This window comes from Prionailurus viverrinus, chromosome B1 (assembly GCF_022837055.1).
Source record: "Prionailurus viverrinus isolate Anna chromosome B1, UM_Priviv_1.0, whole genome shotgun sequence".
Lineage (NCBI taxonomy): Eukaryota > Metazoa > Chordata > Mammalia > Carnivora > Felidae > Prionailurus > Prionailurus viverrinus.
Window position 1 is genome coordinate 16,123,589 of NC_062564.1, and position 23,187 is coordinate 16,146,775.

The 23,187-nt window shown below is 38.9% G+C and overlaps 1 protein-coding gene and 1 pseudogene across 2 annotated transcripts in view; one reads left to right on the forward strand and one right to left on the reverse strand.

The window, feature by feature from the left end:
- Positions 1-23,187, forward strand: part of SNX25 (sorting nexin 25) — a 131,767-nt gene that overhangs the window by 14,813 nt on the left and 93,767 nt on the right. For both annotated transcript variants that reach the window (XM_047855152.1, XM_047855154.1), the window contains exon 2: positions 13,786-13,870. In XM_047855152.1, the coding sequence (XP_047711108.1) occupies positions 13,786-13,870 (85 nt within the window). The remainder of the gene's footprint in view (positions 1-13,785; positions 13,871-23,187) is intronic.
- Positions 12,286-12,383, reverse strand: LOC125165064 (uncharacterized; annotated as a pseudogene).

Genomic DNA, 23,187 nt, shown 5'->3' on the forward strand with positions numbered 1-23,187 from the left:
CTACCTTCTGGGGCACCTGGGTGGCTCAGTCAGTTAAGCTTGATTTTGGCTCAGGTCATAATCTTATGGTTTGTGAGATCGAGCCCCTTGTCAGGCTCTGTGCTGACCGTGCAGAGCCTGCTTGGGATCCTTTCTCCCCTCTCTCTACCCCTCTCCCCCTCATTCTGTCTGTCTCTCTCTCTCTAAATAAATAAATAAATATCAAAAAAAATATATACCTTCTGTTCCTGAATTTACCCTCGTGTGGTGTATGTGCGAGTAACCACATGCCTCTGAGAAGGCCACAGCCCCTGTTTCTGCCCTTTCACTTCTGCTTGTTAAAGGCCCATTTCAACTGTCCTTCCGTCCTTTACCAAAAAGTCAGCTTTACCTGCTTTTTGGTTCTGCCCAGTAAATGTTTATTGTGGCGAGGAGAGGGAAAAGTCTGGGTTAATTCCAGGGTCTGGCATGGGAGGATGAATGATTTCAGGAACCATTAGTGCAGGTTTTGAACAGTGGTGGGTAGTGGGTTTTTGCCATGTAGATTTTGAGAGGCCTGTGGATATGTTCAGCCTGCAGTTAGGTGTGCAGGTCTGCAATCTGAGGGGGAGGCCAGGATGAAGGGAGTAGATTTGTTGGCGGTCCGGATACAACACGGTAGTCAAAACTACAGGGTTGATGAGACTGTCCAGGACAGCCTATAATGGTTGAAACCAGGGAGCCAAGGGCAGGCCGAGGAGGAGCCGTCCACTGTGGTGTGAGGGCAAACAATGCCGAGACCGTGCATAGGAGAGAAGAGGCAAGAGAGAAGCAGGGAATAAGTGGCAAGTAGCGTCAGGTGTAGCAGAGAGGTCCAGAAGGAGGACCGAGAAGTGTCCACTGGGTCTGACAACTGGGAGGGTCTTTGGAGACTTGTGACAGTGGTGGTTGGGGAGGCAAAGATGGATGTGGGGGCAGAAATGATATCCTTGTGGGTGAAGAGCGAGGAGGAGGTGAGGAAGGAGAGACAGTATGTGGACGGTGCTCTCTAGAAGCTTGACCGAGGAGGAAAGAAGAGAAGGGAGCATTGATAGGATTGTGTGTGTGTTGGGGGTGGGGGGTGCTTTTTGTTGAGGGGAGAGATGTAAACACATTTTCGGGTTAAAGGGGAATCTTGAAAAGGAGACCGGAAGGGCCTGAAAGTCTCAGCTAGAGAATGATTGATAGGGTGGTGTCTAGGCACACAGGACCAGAGCACGGGTGGAGGGTTTGGGCTTGTGACTAGTGGGAAAGACGTACAAAGGGGAGGGTATAGAGAGAACCTCTTAGGAGGTTGGCAGGGAATTCAGATGTTTCAAGCTGGCCCCTACTTTCTTGGTAAGTAGGAAAGTTAATTGCTGACGGTTAAGAGAATGACCCGTGCAGAGGGTAATTTGAAGATAGGTGGCAAAAAGTTTGGGGGAAAAACAACTATTGGAGAAAATACCAGCAAAGTCATTTATTGAGCCCTTACGTACTATAGTAAGTATATTCTCATTTAGTCCTCACAGGGACCCCATGAGATAGTTACTCTTAGCCCCATTTTGTGAACCAGGAAACAGTTTTAAAGAGGTTAAGTGACTTGCTAAAGGTGTCAGGTTATGAACCAGGGATCCAGGCTTTTTCTGACGCTGGAACCAGCGTCTCAGTCTTTATGCTCTATGGCCACACAGCAGGGAGGAAGCCTAGCAAGGATAAGTGGGCAGATTGTTTTATTTATTTAGTTTAGTTTAGTTTTTTAAGATATGAGCACAGGAGTTGCAATTTTATTTTTTTTATTAAATTTTTTTTAAAGTTTGTTTATATATTTTGAGAAATAGACACACACACACACATACACACAGACACACAAAGCACGAGTTGGGGAGGGGCAGAGAGAGAGGGGGAGAGAGAATCCTAAGCGGGCTCTGCACTGCCAGCACAGAGCCCGACTCAGGCTCTATGAGATCCTGACCAAGCTGAAAGCATGACATGACACTTAACTAACTGAGCCACCCGGGGCGGGGGGGTGGGGGGGGGCCCTGGGCAGATTGTTTTAGAGTTAAGTGCAGTTTGTGGGTTGGAGGCCAGGAGAATGTGGTGACACCCATTGGCATGGTTGTGATACGTTTGCAGGAGGAGCACTCGGCTCCTGCAGTGGAGCCGAGAAAGAGCCAGGCCGTGGGACAGACCAGGGTACAGGAATCCTAATGGGAGCTGCTCAGGTGTCAGCTAAACCAAGGAAGGAACCAAGGCCAGGAGGGAGCTTAGAGGAAGGGGACGGGTAGAAGAGATTGTAAGTCTACTAAGAAAGACCTTGAGGTGGCCACGAGAAAGGGGGAGAAGAGAGGAGCGTCCTGGAGCTGAGGAGCCAAGGGACCGTGTTGTGGATGTGATGTGTCCTGATGTTCCACGTTGTTCATCTTCTTATTTCTTTTGTGACCGAAGGAGTTGTGTCCAGAAGCTCTCTGATAAAATGATGTCTGAGAAGAAAGCTTGCATTGTACATTATGAAATCAGGCAGTGGGAGAGACTAAGGGTGTGTAGAGTGGGGGTGCTGTCTCTTGACTGGTCCAAGGTCAGCTCTGGCAATTCCACTGTCCCTTATGGCATTTGCTTGGAACTGTACTCAGGTGATTTTTACCGATTAAAGGCAATAGCAGTTAGATAATAACGTGGTTGTTTTTCTTTAGAGGAGTTTCATTCAGTGCCTGTACTCAGTGTAGGCCGTTCTAGGACTACAAATACTTTTTGATTCAAGCACTACATTTAAAACTACCTCTTGGGGAGCCTGGGGGGCTCAGCTGGTTAAGCTTTTGACTTTGGCTCAGGTCAAGATCTCACAGATTGTGAGTTTGAGCCCCGCAGTGGGGGCTGATAGCTCAGAGCCTGGAGCCTGCTTTGGATTCTGTGTCTCCCTCTCTCTCTGCCCACCCAGGCGCCCCAGAAGTTTTGTTCTTTGAATTTTAACATGAATTTTTGATGGAAACGGTAGGAATAATTTTTATGATCTATATCTATGCTGGGACAGGTAACTTTTTACCCATTAGTTAGAAGGGACGTAAAGTCAACTTCTTTGAATAGTTTCCATTGAATTCATTTTGATTTTATCCAACCAGTGTTTTTATGGCAATAATTCATCTCCCACATTTCAGTGTCTTGTATATCTGTGTGTTGCCTGGGCCACTGTACATGGAGCTCAGCTTTTTGCTTTAAGGGAACTATGGAAATAGAGATACTACTGAATTAGATTACCAATATAATATTTTTCTAACTTGGTAGGTACTAAATATCTAATCACCAGTTTTTATTTAAAAGCTAGCCAACAAATTAATAATAGTATTATGGTATTTCAGAACAGCAATGGAATATTAAAAAAAAAAAGGGATTGCTTTTGTTACTAAAGGACTCCGTGAAAAAAGGAATTCTATGTGACTCCTCTCTATTTGTTGAGTTACATGAAAGCCTTGAAGCAGAGGTAACCACTCTTGCTCCCTTATCATTTGGGTTGAGTGGTTTCAGTGAGAACTCTGATGAAATGAGAATAATTCTTGTAATATACCTCAAATATGTATTAACTTAAATTCTTATGAAATGATCTCATGGGTTGATTGTATACTGAGTAACTTTTCTTCCATGACCTGGGCTGAAGATCGTAATGTAGAGAAGATACCAGAATAAGGAAGAATATTAGAATTCCAAAGCACAACCTTCCTCAGTGGTATAGCTAGCCTAACTTAATCTCTTTAAAACTGTTTCCTGATCCATAAAACAGGGATAACACTAACTATCTCATGGGGTCACTGAGGATTAAATGACAATGTACTTAGCATACAGCCCAGTACAACATTAAGGACTCAATAAATGTTTTTGCTGTTATTATCTCTAAGAGTTCTTTTTCTAAACCTTTTGCCACCTCTTTCATTTGAAGATAAGCTTCCGTCAAAAATAGATTAAGGCCCTTGAGCACAGAGAATATAATTTATTTCCCTTTGTCTCTCTGGTACCCAACTAAGTGGCAGACACACAGAGTCCTCAGTAAATGTTAGATGATTGAATGAATGGATGGAAATGTGATTCCTATCATGGAAGCCTGTGATTTCCCTCGTGAACTCAAAATTACAATGGAAGTCAGCAACAAAATGGTTATAGAATTTTTATTACATGAACCTTTTCAGGAATGCACAAAGCTAAAGTCAGTTTTCAATTACCCTTCCTGAGACAATTTGCTTTTCCTCATTCTCCTCCTTCTAGCCCTGGTATCTGTTCTGCACTTACCAGTTTAGGCAAACTGCTGTCTGCCTGTGTACTTTCAAGTGCATGTTATTACTTCAGTTTCCAAACCTGTGTCTGATTTGAGATATACTTAAATTTCTCTTAAAATCAAGTGAAGTGTGTTTTCTAAGGATCTTCAGATTTGAGTCCTTGACGTTAGAAGTGAAACACATCTCCCTTCCCGTTAGTCTAATTCTTCCAACTGAGTGGAAAAACAATCCTAAATACATTAACCTACCTCAAAATCTATCTCTGTTGATCAATTAGTAAAGAACTATTCATTTTTCTCCTGGAAAGTAGTTTATTAACCAAGAAATCTGCTTGTGACAGTAAGACCTGAAACCATGAAAGTCATAATACTAATCACATGTAATAGAACTACAATCATTTTTTGCGAAGGAAATTTTCATTATAAAAAAATTTAGACTATGACTCTTGGAACTGTAATAAGAACCTATATTTGTAAACTGCTTTGTAATTTTAAAGCACTTTTACTGCATTATCCTTCTTGAGATGCAGAATCATCCTTTAATATAAATAGAGCAAAAATTATTTAAATTGAATTGAATCTCAAAGAGGTGAATATGTTTACTATAACTCAGCAAGAAAATGGCAAAGAACCAACTACAGCCTACATTTTCTGGGTCTTAATGTAGTGTTTTTGCCATTATAATGTAATGTCATATGCTTTTCCCATAGTAATAATAGGGGGATTGTGCTCCAGCATAAAGCACATTTGAATTTCATATTTGTTCAGAGAAAGGGTCTGATTTCATACTCTTTCATGGGATCTATTCTCAGATCTATCCCAGCTGAAGGATATCTTTCATTATAGAAATATAAACAGAACTTTGATTCCTATATTTGATGCATACAGGCAGGGTTGGCCTTTAGCCTGAACACAACCATACTTTGGTAAACGGTGTAATAAGCTACGGGAGCTACTGATGATCTAATCTACCATTCATCTCTTGCCAAGTTCATTTTAGGTAGAATCACGATAGGGATTTATATTTCTGGAGGCCAAGTTGGCTTCACTGCCCACATATTCCTCAGGCTAGAGAAGGCCCTGGCTTGCTCCTGCCTCTGTGTCCATTACTCATTTCCCTGTCTGGAAGTACCCTGCAGCATCGGGTTTTCCAGGCCCATAGTTCAGGGTTGGCTGAAGAGGCTGGAAAGGGATTTTTCCAGTTCAGCTTTGCATATTTTGTGCTTCCCAGCATCTCCTACACCCTCCTACCATGCCCCATTCAATTCCTTCAGTTTCTTCTTAGCTCGTAAGACTCCATGAAGCACAAAATTCTTGAGGTACACAGTCCTTTGAATGAAGTCAGACTCCAAATCCAACTATATATTTAATAGACACTTAGTAGTTTTTTAGATTGTTTCTGGTGGTCCTACACTTAGATCAATAGCATAGAAATGAAAATATTTTTTCATTTAAAAGAGAAAGAGGGGCACCTGGGTGGCTCAGTCGGTTAAGCATCTGACTTTGGCTCAGGTCATGATCTCATGGTCTGTGGGTTCGAGCCCCACGTCGGGCTCTGTGCTGACAGCTCAGAGCCTGGAGCCTGCTTCAGATTCTGTGTCTCCCTCTCTCTCTGTCCCTCCCCCACTCACACGTTGTCTCTCTCTTTCTCAAAAATAAACAATAAAAAGTTTTAAAAAACTAGGAAGAAAATGGTGGAGACAAAGTAAATGCATAGTAATAGAAGAATAGTTACATTGTGGTAGAAGTCATTCAAAACAGTATATTCCAAATCTTATTTCATAAAAGATGCTCATAATACTAATTATGAAAAGCCAGCTGCAGGGGTGCCTGGGTGGCTCAGTTGGTTAAGCGCCCCGACTTCGCCTCCAGTCATGATCTTAGGCTTTGTGGGTTCAAGCCCTGCGTTGGGCTCTGTGCTGACAGCTCAGAGCCTGGAGCCTGCTTTGAATTCTGTGTCTCCCTCTTTGCTCCTCGCCTGCTTGCGTGCTCTCTCTCAAAAATTAAAAATAATAAAAACATTTTAAAAATTTTTAAAAAATTAAAAAGAAAAGCCAGTTGCAGAGCTGTGTGAATACTGTTATCTTAATTTCTTTTAAAAAGTAGGAAAATGATAAAAGTACCAATAATCTGAATTATTGTGTTACCAGGCACTGTTGTAAGTGCTTAATGTGTAGTAACTCATTTAATGCTCTTATCAACCTGAAGAGGTAGGTACTATTGTTATCTTTTATTTATTTATTTTTGGGTACTATTGTTATCTTTATTTTAGACATGAAGAAATCGAGGTTCAGAAAAATAGGTTCCCAAAGTTACATAGTAAGTGTTGGAGTCACCGTCTGAGAGGAAATGCACCAGAATGTCAATAATCATTTCTGGATTAATGGTGTTATGGGTCAGTTTAATTCTTTTGTATCTATAATGTTGAACGTGTCTCTACTCTTTATATTGCTGTAAATAGCATTTTAAAAAGAAATAAAGCATGTTTGGAATCTAGAAAAACAATAATAAGAGGACATTTATAGGTTTGAATTTCAAAGAAGCCTTTTCTCTTATATCTGAAGTAGATATTATACTTGATTTTTTTTTTTTTTTAAGTTTATTTTGAGAGACAGAGCAGAGGAGGGGCAGTGAGAGAGATAAAGAGGAGAATCCCAGGCAGGCTCCGTGCTGAGCTCAAACTCAACAAATCGTGAGATCATGACCTGAGCCAAAACCAAGAGTTGGACGCTTAACTGACTGAGTCACCCAGGTGCCCCCAAATTGTACTTGGTTAAGAGGGGACAATAGACGCAAATACCACTACTTTCTATCAGTACAATCTCCCCAGATGATAACCTCTCAGTATGTGACAATGTGTTTGACAATTTTCTTTTATCAATAAAGAGAACAAGACCTTTTTTTAGTTCGTGATTAAACATTGTAAAGCACAATCCAGGAAACTGGCTTCTGATCAAACCGGGTTTTGTTTGAACATTCAAATACTTCACCAGCAATAGAGTGTAAAGGCACATACACTGTAGAACATCTCCAGGAAATGTACACTTTACTCCCTCTAAAGTGTAGCTTCAAAGGCAAAAATATTTCAAGAACAATATGTTTTATTATCTCGGCTCTTGTTTTCTGGTTACTTAACTTTTCAGCCCTTCTTTCTTGCATTTGTTTCCACCATTTCTTTCCTTTCAGAAAACCAACCAGCCAGCCATCCAACTAGCCCACCGATTAGCCTCAAATGTGTTGAAAGTTGGTAACATTTTGAGTTTTATCAGTGATCATGGCTCTATTTGCTAGTAGGTGCCAGGCACTCTGCTAATAAACGCGTTCTGTGTGCCAGCAGTGACACAGTAGAGGGCTGTGGTTTGAATGTGGCATGTGGTTTGGCCCAAACAGCGTAAGCCCACAGTGTTGGGAATGAAATTGAATTACTTGTAGACAACATCTGAAATTTTTGATTTCCGTTTTTTGCAGAAGAGAGTTGGAACATCTAGCAGGTACAGCTATGGCCACCCCCTTAACTCACTTATATTCCTTACCAGGCTCCTGCTGTGTTTTTTCATTTTGGGACCCCTGATGTTAGTTATTTAATCCTTTGAGGTATTATAAGCCGTCTTAAGCTAGAGAGGGAATTGGCTGGGTCAAGGATCTGCCATTAGTAAAAAGCACTGTTGGACTTGAGAGCCCGTGTTCTTTCTACTCTGCGCTGCCCTCATAGCTCTGTAACGTGGCTCCTCAGCTTCCGTGTTGGGCCATGGCGTTTATTACTCGTGTCACAATCTTCTTTCAGTGTCTTAGTCAAATGAGACGAATTTTCAATTATTTCAGTCCTTTCCTATCTTCCTGAGATAGCCTTTCAAGTTTCTTAGTCCCTTATCTTCGGAGGAAGGTTCTGTGTGATTCTTGGATTTCTTTGGTTTTGGAGTAATTATTTTCTGAGGCTGAGGCAGAATATGATTGGCTTGAAAGGAGCCAAGGTTTTGAGAAGAACATAGTTTGAGAATGAGAATATTAGTCACGGGATCCCAGTACTTGTCAGATGCTGAGAATACTTGGAAAGACTCCGCCATGTGACGGCTCCATGTGGTTAATGGTGATGATCAGGGCTTTGTGTTTGTTTTCCTAAGATAAATCACGGTTTCAGTACCTTATAAGAAATTACACCCATCAGTCTTTCAACTCTGTGCAACCGGTTTTCTTCTGAAAACAGACCGAAATACATTAAAAAAATTTTTGTTTTCACCGTATAAGCATATACTGAAGTAGGGTGACATTTGTTTATTTAAGGAGCCCAGGTAATGGGCACGAAAGCAGTTCCAAGTCATGGGCTGGCTGTCCTGGCCCCATCTGTGCTCCCACAGGAAGCAGCACAGTAAGCAACGTCCTGCTTATAAACAATGGACAATGAGGTACATGTCTTGGCTGAATTCCAGGTGGTTCCTGGTTGTTTAGTTGCTACTGATGTCAGAGTACCCAGGTTTCTCTGCATGGGTTTTCTCTGGATGTTGGTTCCTCAGAAGAGGGTGTCTTTAGCTCTGACACAAAGACAATTTGAGTATATTTTGGCTGTAGACTAAAACCTGATATTTCAGGAGTGAATAGAAAGCTGATACATATTCAGGAAAGGGTTTATTGATATGGTATCTGCTCCTTGATGCTGGAGGATTTAGTTACATATATTAGAGAAAAGCTTTCTGGTTTTGCTCTGTCTTTGGAAAGCATTTTTAAAATTAGCAGTTCTGTGTCGAGACGTCATTTTCTCTCCAGAGAACTCACCGAGTGATTAAAAATGATTTCAAGTTAGTTTTCAGCTAGCTTTAAATCTTAAAATGAAGACAGAATTCACTTGTTTTAATTAAATAAAAAATGAGGTGTATTTTTTACATGACAGTGGTACTAGTTAGCCAAAAGCTTTCATGAGTTAACAGTGTGATACGGATACTAAAAACTTTAGTGAGAGCCGAGTAGTTGGACGACATTCAAAGTCCTAATTTCTGGATTTGAAATCTTCCTCAAAATTTCTATCACTTATTCTTTGTTACAGTGGGAGAAGTACAGACATTTTTATTTCTTCTTTCCTAATACTGGCATTTTAGGAAAGAGATTGTCAGGAAGAGGTGGGCTTTCCTTGAGAAATGAGGCCTGTGCCAGTGCGGATAGGGCAAGTTAGCATTTGCCTTAAAGGACGAGTCTTTGGGGGAAGTCTCTGCCATGTGGAGTTTCTTTTTTCAACCCTATAAATAGAAGGAAAATGAAGACAATTTTGGCTGAACTGCCCTGAGCCACAGGAATTTATTCAAATTTTGCATTTGTTGCAGCTAGCTAGCTTTCTCCCCTTCCTCTCCCTTCTTCCCTTTCCCTCCTTTCTTTTCCTTCCTTTTCTTTCTCCACCCTGGGGTAAAGATTAGTAAATTCCATCTTTGTGATCTAAAAGCAATAGACTATGTGTGGTAGTGACTAACTTATACTCTGTGTAGTCATTTAGACATGAGATTCTGGCTCTGTAAATACTAAATCCTTAAAAAAGGAATTTTCACGCATGGTTTCCTAGTTATTTTGAGCGCATGATTTTTTTTTTTTTTTTTTTAAATAATCTTCCTGTTCCTATTACTTAGTGATTCTCCATCAGGCTGTTAGGGATGGGATAAGGATGATGAACTTTTTTCTTTCCGGTGAGGGCCAGTGACCCTGGGGGATAGCGTGTGGGGAAATCCACAACCCCAGATTGGAAAAACACACAGGAAAAATAATAGAGCTTTTACTTAAAGAGCCAAAATAGAGAACATTACTCTCATAAGCTCTTTAGATTAAAGAGCGTAAAGGACTTAGATAGAGTCAGTAGTGACAGACATGTTTATATATGTATTACATCTAAGTATGAAGCAGAGAGACAAAAGAAGTTTGTAGACAGATGGCAAGAAGTAGTAGAGCCACAACTAGGAAAACAGAAAACAGTAAAGGTAAGAATGAAAACATTAAGTTTTGGAGGAATTTGTGAAGAAAGACACAGTAAGCACAGAATATGCTTATGTATCCATGTGCTGTCTGTCCGTCACATTCACAACTGCTTCTCTCCCAGCCCTGATAGGCAGTTTCTATTTTAAGAACCCCAAATTGGGACCATCTCAAATAAGTGTTGTCTGGTTGTAATTTCTCATCCAACTAGTATTATGTACTAAAACTACCATATCTAGATTTGGGAACCCAAAAACTTGAGAAATTATGATTAAAATTACTCATTAGAATAGCACTCTAAAAGTGTTAGTTCAAAACAACTGTCTAAAAAATGGGTAAGTTTAAAAATATCTGTCTGGTATTTTAGGAATGCCTAGAATTTGGGGCGCCTGGGTGGCTCAGTCGGTTAAGCATCCGACTCTTGGTTTTGGCTCAGGTCATGATCTCACAGTTCGTGGGTTTGAGCCCCACTTCAGGCTCTGTGCTGGCAGTGCAGAGCCTGCTTCAGATTCTCTCTTTGCCCCTTCCCCACCCTTCCGACTCCCCCCACCCTCGTGTGGGTGCACGTGCACTTTCTCAAAATAAACTTAAAAAAAATTGCTAGAATTTTAAAATTCCTCGTTTACTCAATTTTTCTCACAAACTAAATTTAAAAGTTACAACAAAATATACTTACATTAAATTTTATAGCAAGCTGAGAGACAAAAAAATAGTTTTAAGTGGTTGAGAGTGTACTTTATTCACTAATGACTTTGTCTGTAGGTAATGAGTAAGTTTTTGTTTGTTTGTTTGTTTGTTTTTTTAAATTTTTTTTCAACGTTTATTTATTTTTGGGACAGAGAGAGACAGAGCATGAACAGGGGAGGGGCAGAGAGAGAGGGAGACACAGAATCGGAAACAGGCTCCAGGCTCTGAGCCATCAGCCCAGAGCCCGACGCGGGGCTCGAACTCACGGACCGCGAGATCGTGACCTGGTTGAAGTTGGACGCTTAACCGACTGCGCCACCCAGGCGCCCCTATTTGTTTTTTTTTTTTGGTAACTCCTTGGGGGAGTGTGGAATGTTACGCTAATTTGTAGCATAAAGGGATTCTTTTCTTTCATGAGTGCAACACTTTCATCTTAAGGCTTTTAAAAGTATTTCAACTAAGGAATCTTAAAACTATGGCTTTTTGTTTTTAATAACAAAGAAAATGGATGACACTTTGGCACTCTACTCATGGATAGTATGGAACTAAGCTAAGGACTAGAAGTTCTCCACTCCAGGTTGGGTGGCCCAGGGCCGTGGGGTTGAATGCAGTTGTAGTGGGGTGGCCCTGCCTGGAGAACAAAGTTGTTTCCTCATGCTTGTTTGTTGGTTGAGCGTGGTAGTCATATTAGCCATTTGGATCTCAGTAGTGATGTGGTAATGCTAGTCAAGCACGTGTAATATTTCCCATGCACAGGGGGGTATCCTACATCTTGTTAATATTCCTCAGTTTCTATTTATCCTCCAAAACCAATAAGTGGGCCCAATCACATAATAACATGTTTTCAATCACTTTGGTATGTGACCAATTAAAACAATTTATTCTGTAAATAGTCTTACTAGCCAGATAGTAGGATTTTAATTCTTTTTTTTTTTTAATTTTTTTTTTAACATTTATTTATTTTTGAGACAGAGAGAGACAGAGCATGAACAGGGGAGGGGCAGAGAGAGAGGGAGACACAGAATCTGAAACAGGCTCCAGGCTCTGAGCGGTCAGCACAGAGCCCGATGCGGGGCTCGAACTCACAGACCGTGAGATCATGACCTGAGCCGAAGTCGGACGCTTAACCGACCGAGCCACCCAGGCGCCCCAGGATTTTAATTCTTTATATTATCCCACCCCCTTTTTTTGTGTGCCAAATAGTATCTTTGTACAATTAAAAATTCTAAAGCATACTGTTACACAGACATATGTGGAGTAAGAAGTAATGGAGTGGAGTAAAAACTTATGCCCCTGCCTAGAAGAAACTATTTTTAATAGTTTGGTGTGTATATTCCCAAACATTTCCCATCACGGAAAACTTTCCATGAAGGTATATATTTTTCCCTAATTCATTCTTTTTTTTTTTTTTTTAAATGGAATGCTTCGCAAATTTGCATATCATCCTTGAAAAGGGGCCAGGTTAATCTTCTCTGTATTGTTCAAGCCAGTTCATTGTTTTTAATGGCTGCATTACATTCTCAAATATGGGTGTACCATAATTTAGCTCTGACTATTGATAGACACTTGGGTTTTTTCTTTTTATTAAAAAAAAATTTTTTTTTTTTTTAACATTTATTCATTTTTGAGAGACAGAGAGCAAGAGGGTGGGGGGAAAGAGAGAGGGAGACACAGAATCCAAAGCAGGCTCCAGGCTCTGAGCTGTCAGCACAGAACCTGACGCGGGGCTTAAACCCAGGAACCCATGAGATCATGACCTGAGCCAAAGTCGGACACCAAACTGATGGAGCCACCCAGGTGCCCCATGGGTTTTTTCTGATTTTTTGCCCTTAAAGTCAACAGAGCAAGGAAGTTCTTTGCATACTTTTTTGCACATTTGCAAAAATATCCGTTGGTTGGATTCCTAGGAGTAGAATTGGCTAAATGAAATTGTAGCTCATAGAAGTAGACATTTCCCCCAATGATGTATGAAAATGAGTATTTCTAGGTATCTTTGCCAATATTTGAGAGTAGGTACCTTTTCCCCCGCTTTGGCAGTTTGAGATCTCATTGCTCTAATTTGTGTTTCTCTACCTAAAAGGAGGTTGTGTATTTATTTCTTTTCATATATTTATTGGTATTTGTTTATCTTTTATGATTGCCCTTTTAATTGCTTGACATCCTTTTATTTTTCTTAGGAGCTCTGTATATATTAAATAATAGTCCTTTGTGATGTATGTTGCAGATATTGTCTCCTTCTCTTATCATTTATATTTTATAGTGTCTTTGGTCACACAGGAGTTGTCTAGTTTATGTAGTTGTATTTGTCAGTTCCTTTTCTTCTTTAAAACTTTTGAATTTTGTGTCTTATTTTAGGGAGGCCTTCTCCATCCCAAGATTATAAACAGCTTCTCCCTTATTCCCTTTGAATACATTTTTAGTTTAACAAAATACTTTGTTGGTTATCAATTTGGAATTATTTATGTTTAAAGTATGAGGTAAGACTCTAACCTTTTATCACACGTGAATATCCAGTTATCCCAGCGCCATTTATTGAATAGTCTGTTTTCGTGCTCGCTTTGGCAGCATGTATACTGAATAATCTGTTTTCCTCACTGATTTCAAATTTTCTTAGGTTCTTCTCATATGTAGATGCATTTGTTTTTGTACTTCTGCTGATCTGTTGATTTGTTTATTCCTCCTCTGGCATCATGTTGTTTTGATATCTGGTAGGGAAAATCCTTCCTTCCTTTTTAAAAATATCTTAACCTCACGCATTTATTTACTTTTTCCAGAAGAACTTCTTAATCTATTAATATCGAAATATCTTGTTTAAGTGGTATTTTATACTTTGGTTTTATTTTTATATATGATTTATTCATTCAGTAATCTGTATCTTTTTTTTTTCTTCCTTTTTTCTTACATTTCAGAGTCCTGTATATGGAAACTCACATGAGTCAGTTCAGTCTAGAAGGGTAGTGATTTCTCACAATATGGACAAAGCTCTAAAAGAAGGTAAGGATTAAATGAGAGTATATAATTGTCACGTAAAGCAATTCATTATGTTTGAAAGAGAAAATTGTAATCTCTAACAAATTTATCCTTCTTGTCTGTGTGTAGCCTTAGGAATTTTTCTTCATGGGTTTTTATGATGACTGAATCATATATCCATATTTCAGTTGAATGGATGGGATTTAAATATTTATTAAGTAGGATTTCCAGGTCATGAAGCTCACTGGCCACGTGGAGCTAGTTCCACCATGTGAAACAAGGGTCTGTCCTCTGCTATCTAAAACGGGTATCAGGAAATACATTTTCTTTCAATATAACCTAGAGAAGGTGTGCTGGGGATGAGTGTGCTCAGGCTCATTCATTGACAAACCAGTGAAACAAATTAAGGGGTAGCGGTCGGCCTTTGGAAAGAATGAAGGACATGCCTGTCAAAGTGGTATCGAAGAGGGTTGAAGGCTGGTTGCTGAGGGCACAGTATTGTTCATTGTTACATGTAGATGTGGAAATAAGTAGGTGTAATTAGAAATATTGAAATTGAGAAGATATATTTTGATCAAATTAAAGTTCAAATAATTTTAAAATCAGATTTCTAAAAACTCAGTTTTACTTGTAAGTACAGAAAAAGTCTTGAGTTTTTCAAGCGAATACATGGTGTTAGATATGAAGTTGAGAAAACCGAGTAAGTGATACATACTTAAGCAAGTATGTTTACTTTCATAGTTCACAGAAATCACTGTATTAAAATTTGAAGATAACTGCTATGTAAGTACAGAGACAGTCTGAAATTGTGTGTATTCATAGAATTTTAGAACTTTGGAGACTAAACTTTTTAAATACTTCTTTCTTTTTCTTTTTCTTTTTCTTTTTCTTTTTCTTTTTCTTTTTCTTTTTCTTTTTCTTTTTCTTTTTCTTTTTCTTTTTTAATTTACATCCAAGTTAGCATATAGTGCAACAATGATTTCAGGGGTAGATTCCTTAATGCCCCTTACCCATTTAGCCCATCCCCACTCCCACAACCCCTTCAGTAACCCTCTGTTTGTTCTCCATATTGAAGAGTCTCTTATGTTTTGTCCCCCTCCCTGTTTTTATATTATTTTGCTTCCCTTCCCTTGTGTTCATCTGTTCTGTGTCTTACAGTCCTCATATGGAAGTCACATGATATTTATCTTTCTCCGACTGACTAATTTTGCTCAGCATAATAGCCTCTAGTTCCATCCACGTAGTTGCAAATGGCAAGATTTCATTCTTTTTGATTGCCGAGTAATACTCCATTGTGTGTGCGTGTGTGTGCGTGTGTGTGTGTGCGTGCGTGTGTGTGTGTGTATACATATACCACATCTTCTTTATCCGTTCATCCATTGATGGACATTTGGGCTCTTTCCATACTTTGGCTATTGTTGATAGTGCTAATATAAACACTGGGGTGCATGTGCGCCTTCAAAACAGCATACCTGTATTCCTTGGATAAATACCTAGTAGTGCAATTGCTGGGTCGTAGGGTAGTTCCGTTTTTAATTTTTTGATGAACCTCCATATTGTTTTCCAGAGTGACTGCACCCACCAGCAGTGCAAAAGAGATCTTCTTTCTCCGCATCCTTGCCAACATCTGTTGTTGCCTGAGTTGTTAATGTTAGCCATTCTGACAGGTGTGGGGTGGCATCTCATTGTGGTTTTGATTTGTATTTCCCTGATGATGAGTGATGTGGAGCATTTTTTTGTGTGTCGGTTGGCCATCTAGATGTATTCTTTGGAGAAGTGTCTATTCATGTCTTTTGCCAATTTCTTCACTGGATTATTTGTTTTCTGGGTGTTGAGTTTGGTAAGTTCTTTATAGATTTTGGATACTAACCCTTTATCTGATATGTCGTTTGCAGTATCTTCTCCCATTCCATTGGTTGCCTTTTAGTTTTGCTGATTGTTTCCTTTGCTGTGCAGAAGTAAAATATTTCTATTAGCAAAGTATGATGACTTTAATAAAAGCCAAATTTAAAATTCAATAATTTTTAATATTCATAATCTCAATATCATGGTTTAAAAATAATTCTTAATTACTTTTATTGAAGTAACATTTACATACTTTGAAATGCACAAAATTTTTTTTTTTAATTTTTTTTTTTAACGTTTTATTTATTTTTGAGACAGGGAGAGACAGAGCATGAAGAGGGGAGGGTCAGAGAGAGGGAGACACAGAATCTGAAACCGGCTCCAGGCTCTGAGCTGTCAGCACAGAGCCCGACGCGGGGCTCGAACTCACGGACCGCGAGATCATGACCTGAGCCAAAGTCGGACGCTCAACCGACTGAGCCACCCAGGCGCCCCTAAAATGCACAAATCTTAAGTGTACATATAATACAGTAATTTTCATAAATTCGAATAACCATGTAACCAGCACCATTTGCAAACTAAAAAAAATTTTTTTTAATGTTTATTTATTTTTGAGAGAGCATGAGAGTGTTCATGCGAGCAAAGGAGGGGCAGAGACAGGGAGACAGAGATTCCCAAGTAGGCTTCATGCTGCCAGTGCAGAGGACTGACATGGGGCTCGGGCACACGCAATGTGAGATCATGACCTGAGCCGAAATCAGGAGTTGGATGCTAAACCACCTGAACCCCCTAGGAGCCCTAAACATTTCTATCATTATAGAAAGTTTACCTCTTGTCCCTCTCTAATGAAACCTACTTCTCTGTTCTAATTTCTATCATGGTAGATTAGTTTTGCCTATTCTTAAACTTCAAGAAGTTTGTATGGAATCATACAGGATGTAGTCTCTTATGCCTGGCTTCTTTTCTTAGCATGTTTTTTTTCCCCTCAACATTTATTCATTTTGGAGAGAAAGAGAAACAGAGTGTAAATGAGGGAGGGGCAGAGAGAGAGGGAGACACAGAATCTGAAGCAGGCTCCAGACTCTGAGCTGTCAGCAGAGAGCCTGACATGGGGCTCAAACTCACGAACCGTGAAATCATAACCTGAGCCGAAGTTGGATGCTTAACCAACTGAGCCACCCAGGCTCCCCATTTCTTAGCATATTTTTAAGATTTACCCTTTTTTTTTTTATATCAGTTCATTCTTTGTTATTACTGAGTGTAGTATTCCATTACACTAATATGACTGTGTCACGACATAGATATTTATCCTTTCTCTTTTTGGACATTTGGGTTGTTTCTAATTTTTTGAAACATATTGAATAAAGTTGTTAAAATCAAGTATTTTTGTGGACATATGTTTTTCATTTGCCTTGGACAAATTCCTAGGAGTATAATTGCTGGGCCAAGGGTAGTTGTGTGTTTAACTTTGTGGGAAATTGCCAAATAATATTCTAAAGTGGTTATGTCTTTATTTCGACTCTCATTATATATGACTGTTCTGGTTGTTTTTTACATTGTCACCAACATTTACTGTTATCATTTTAACTATTCTGGTTAATGTAAAACAGAATCTTATTGAGACCTTACGTTGCATGTCTGTGGCGACTAATGATGTTGAGCATGCTTTCATGTGATTTTTGGCCATTTCCATATCTTCACTTGTGATATGTCTGATCATGTCTTTTTTTAATAAATTTATTTAACTTACAATAATTTATTTGTTAGGAGGATTTTTAAAGATCTATTCTGGTTTCACATTTCTTTTTTTTTTTTTTTTTTTCAACGTTTATTTATTTTTGGGACAGAGAGAGACAGAGCATGAACGGGGGAGGGGCAGAGAGAGAGGGAGACACAGAATCCGAAACAGGCTCCAGGCTCTGAGCCATCAGCCCAGAGCCCGACGCGGGGCTCGAACTCACGGACCGCGAGATCGTGACCTGGCTGAAGTCGGACGCTTAACCGACTGCGCCACCCAGGCGCCCCTGGTTTCACATTTCTTGTTAAATATAGATATAGTGAATACTTTCTCCCAGTTTGTAAATTGCCTTTTATTTTTTAAATGTTGCCTTTGAGGAGAAGCTTTTAATTTTGATGACATCTAATTTACCAATCCTTTTTTCTTTCTGTTCTCTAGGTAGGATAATTTTTGTTCATCTGTCTTCAAGTTCATTGACTGTTTTTCTTACATTTTTAGTCTGTCATTAAGGGTATTCAGTGAATTGTTTTATTTAAATATTGTACTTCTCATGTCTAGAATTTCTCTTTGGTTCTTTTGTGTAGTTTTTGGTTCTCTACTGAGATTTCCCCATCTGTCACTTATTATGACCATCTTTATCTGTAATTCCTTGAGCATATTTATATAGCTGCTTTAAAGTATCCTTGTGTGAAGTCCAAAATCTAGGCCATCTTGGAGTTGGTTTCTATTGATTGATTTTTGCTCTTAAGTGTGTGTTACTTTTGTTTGTATGTTTCTTCTCAGGTCTTCTTTTTGATTGTGTCTTGAACAGTGTGGATGCTGCTTTCTAGACATTCTAGTTTCTGTTATTGTCCCTTGAAGAGTGTCAGTTTTTGTTCTAGTATGCAGCTTAATTTTTTAACTGTTCACCTTGGGGATACTTGGTTTTACACATATTTTTAGGGCAGGTTTCTTTGGGTTTTGTCCTTAGTCTACGGTGAATTTCTCAGTCCTGGGACATAGGCTTAACCCTTCTAGTTCATATTCCCTACACAGTTTCAGTGGAAAGTCCATGGTCACATCTCTAGCAGGGCAGGATTCCAGCTCTGCGGTGGACAACAGTTCAAGTATGTGCTCAGCTACTTTAGCCATCCAGCTGTTGCTTTGAACTGGTCTCTGCAGTCGTCCTTCCATACATGTGTAGGACATAATCAGCAATGGGTTTGAGAGTTTGTGATCCAGAATTTGTGGCTCCATCCTTGTTTGTGCTTGCTGCATTTATTTTCAGCTGCTTTGGCAGTTCCTAACTCTGTTTCTGATATCTTAGATTAAAGTAAAAAACAGATGTTCAGTCTAAGTTTGAATTGCCTTGGGGCAACTGGGTGGCTCAATCGGTTAAGTGTCCGACTTTAGTTCAGGTCATGATCTCGCAGTTTGTGAGTTCAAGCCCTGTGTTGGGCTCTGTGGTGACAGCTTGGAGCCTGGAGCCTGCTTTGGATTCTGTGTCTTCCTGTCTCTGCCCCTCCCTTGCTCACATGCTGTCTCTCTTTCTCTCTCAAAAATAAATAAACATTAAAAAAAAAATAAGTTTGAACTGCTTTGTGTCTCTAGGACTGTTGAGTGCTTCAGGGGAAAGTTACATAAACATGACTTATACCAGCGCTAGTCCCTTCTATTGGTAGATTTTCCCTTCAGTTTCTCTGACTTTGCTTTCTGGTGCCTTTAAATAGTTCTTTAATATTTTTTCTCTAGAATTCACAGTTGTTTTCTATAGGAAGGTTAGTCTGATATAAACTATTCTTCCACAACTGGAATTGGAACTCTCTTTTTTTCTTTTAATTGTGGTAAAATTCATAATGTAAAATTTATCAACTTAACCATTTTAAAGTGTATAGGTCAGTAGTGTTAAGTACATTTTCATTTCTGTGTAAAGTTTTTCGAACTCTTTTCATCTTGCAAGACTGAAACTCTATACCTATTCCATAATTTCCACTCCCCCATTCCCTCAGATCGTGGTAATCAGCACTCTACTTTCTTTGTCCATGAATTTGACTTTAGGTACCACATATAAGTGAAATCAAAAGTATCTGTCCTTTTGTGTTTAGCATATTTACTTCTTTTTAAGTAAATTTTTATTTTACATATTTACTATATTTACATAATGTTCTCAAGGTCAGTCCGTGTTGTAGCATGTGTCAGAATTTCCTGTTTTAACATTGACGAATACTCCGTTTTATGTCTATAACCAGATAGTTTTTTTTTTTAAGATTTCATCTTTTTCAGTAAACTGTCCACCCAATGTGAACTTATGACCCCATGATCAGTAGTCACCTGCTGTCCCGAGAACCAGCCGGGCACCTCCTATAACCACATTTTCTTTATCTATTCATCAGTGGACATCTGGGTTGCTTCCGCTTTTTGTTGTAGTGAATATGCTGCTGTGAACATGGTTGTCTCTTTAATTTTTTAAGACTGTAAAGTTTCTCTGTCCTTAAACATGGCATATTTATCTACAATGGGCCAATTTGTTTCAGAATATTTATGGAACAGAAAAGACCAGGGCTGAGGCCTAGTTGACAAAAACCAAAACAGAATGAAACCAAAAAACCCAAAATCACATTATCCTCAGGCTACTTTCTGAACAATGATTTATTTCAAAAGAACAATATTATCCAAAGCCTTTGGTTAAGAGGTTTAGTTAATTACACTTTGGTACAAGAATTTTTTTCTTTTTTTTTTTTTTAACATTTATTTATTATTATTGTTATTATTATTTTTAAGGTTTATTCATTTTTCAGAGACAGACACAGCGTGAACAGGGGAGGGGCAGAGAGAGAGGGAGACACAGAATCCAAAACAGGCTCCGGGCTCTGAGCTGTCAGCACAGAGCCCAATGCGGGTCCTGAACTCAGAAACCTCAGGATCATGACCTGAGCTGAAGTCAGACACTTAACCGACTGAGCCACCCAGGCTCCCCAAACGTTTATTATTGAGAGACAGAGAGCCTGAGCATGGGAGGGGCAGAGAGAGGAGAAGAACAGAATCTGAAGCAGGCTTCAGGTTCTGAGCTGTTAGCACAGAGCCTGACGCGGGGCTCAAACTCAGAAACTGCAAGATCATGACCTGAGCCAAAGTCGGACGCTTAACCGACTGAGCCACCCAGGTGCCCCTTCACTATATTCTTAATTACAATTTCCTCTCCTTTGTTTTAAGCAAAATGATTTTCAGTGAAGTTGAACATTATATTATCTACCAAAAGAAGAGCTAAAGGCTGCTATAAAGTTGGTCATGAGAGTAAAATGGATGCATTTGTCAGTCGTCAAAAACAACAGTAAACTAGGGGTGCCTGGGTGGCTCAGTCAGTTAAATGCTCGACTCTTGATTTCAGCTCAGGTCATATTCTCATGTGGGTTCGAACCCCACGTCACACTTGCTTCTAGATTTATCCTACTTTGTTACCCTAAATCCTCCTTTTATATTAATCTAACTGAAGTTCCAATCATGTTATTCCATTTTGTGTAATCTTCAGTGATTCCTTTTTACCTGCTTATTTCTTTGAGAGCAGTCTAGAACATAGATTTGATAATAGCACTTAAATTTTTGTTGGCTAGTGTTATGTGTTTAGAAGAAAGACTCTTTGCTTGGCAGTGAGGATAAGTTGTTCTTTCTCATTGTGGTTTGTTATATTATTTAAACTTATTTCTTTTAAAAAAATTTATTTTTTGAGAGAGTGTGTAAGCAGAGGAAAAGGGAGAGAGAGAATCTTAAACAAGGTCTACACTCAGCGTGGAGCTCAATCTGGAACTTGATCCCATGACCCTGGGATCATACATGACCTGAGTCGAAATCAAGACTCAGGTGCTTTATTTATTAATAAAGACCATAAAATAATTTTATCATGAATTTCTGTATCTCTTCAAATTGACCCATAGAGCATATTTGAAAATAATTTGTTCATATATGGACTTGTGTAAATGAGTGTAGCTATGTAATAGATACTTAGAATCATGGCTTTGTTTCATACTTTTTCTTTTTTTTGCCCAACTTGGGGCTCAAACTTATGACCCTGAGATCAAGAGACATAGGCTTTACTGACTGAGCCAGCCAAGTGCCCTTGTTTCATACTTTTTATATTTGTTATATTTTTATAATACTTAGCTTAAAGAGGTACTGATAGAGATTTGTTAGTGTGACAGGTATGTGTTCTATTACTGAGTTCAGATTTTTGCCAATACTCATTTTTATCAATTCGTAACCAAAATGTATTATTGGAAGAGTATTTTAGAGCTGTATTAGTTAGCATGTACAATGTGGTTAACAAATGTAATGGGACATTATGTAGATGAATATGCCATTCACATAAATCCTTTAGCATACTAAGATCTTGTTTTAAAGATCTCAAGTCCCTTAAAATTGCTTTTAATTTCCTTCTATAATTTGAAAGCAAATTTTAACGAAAGGAAAAGTGCTTCTATTTCCCAAATGTTTTTGGTTGTAGATTTATTTGCTACTAGTTAGAAATTCTATGGCCTGAAAACTTTGCTTAATGAAAGAGTAAGGGAGAAAGAGTTGCAAATGAACAAATTTAGCAGTGTTTTGTTGTCAAGGTGGCTCTTACCATGTTTGATAGCTTGGCATTGAGATGTCCAGGAGAAGGATATAAAGGACTTGTAGACAAGGGCCTGTGGTGGTTACATAATTCAGCCCACCGTCTCAGGAAGTAATTTTTTTTTGTGTCATCCTTGTCCATTGGATATCTGGCTTGTTTAAAGTTCCCTCTGATGGAATATTCACCATCTAATGTGAATCTTGAATAGCTTTAATGTTTTTTATTCAGTTTCTTCTTATGTTGAACAGAAGAAACAACTTCTTGTGACTTCCAAGTCTGTTTGGTCCTAATAATGCCTTCTAGGGCAATTTTTAAACGTGTAGCCATTTGTGTATTTTTTCATATAAATAATGTTTTAAACAAGCTGGATGTCCACTGGGCAAGGAAGCTGTTTCAGATTTCTCATGTCTTTCACTCCTGTGACTTGTTTAGTTCACCTTAATGTGGAACCATTGTGTGCTGAGTAGAGTGTTTGACTTGCCACGTATTTGACTTTGAGCAAGTTATTTCACTTCTTGGAGTCTCAGTTTCCTGAGAGGATTAGCTCAGTTAGTGTGTAGGAACAATGATCTATTTGTTGCCAATAAATGAGATTATAGGATTAACCTATTCCTGTTTTTGCTGTAATTTCTTAAATATCTGGGTCAGAAACTTTTCCTGTTTTCTCCTAAATGGAATAATCCACTTAGGAATGAGATGTGACTACTTTTTTTAAAATCTAGAAAACATAACCATTTTTTTAAAAAAGTTTGTTTATTTTTGAGAGAGAGAGAGCGAACGTGGGGAGGGTCAGAGAGAGAGGGAGACTGAGAATCCCAAGCAGGCTCCACACTGTTAGTGCAGAGCCTGATGTGGGCCTCAAATTCATGAATCGTGAGATCATGACATGAGCCAAAATCAAGAGTCGGACGCTTAACCGACTGAGCCACCCAGGCACCCTAGAACACATAACAGCCGTTAGTTGAAATTAATATCTGAAAGTGAGCAGAAAATAACCAAAATGTTTAGGAGATGTTAATTTGTTGGATTTGCGTTTATTTTGCCTTATCTTTTGTGTCCAGTGGATTTGTATCTATTCTACCTTCCATACTGGGAGTTTATAATACTAGAATTAAATACTTATTTAATGAAAAATGGACGATTGAGGTAGTGTCTTTTTTTTTTTTTTTC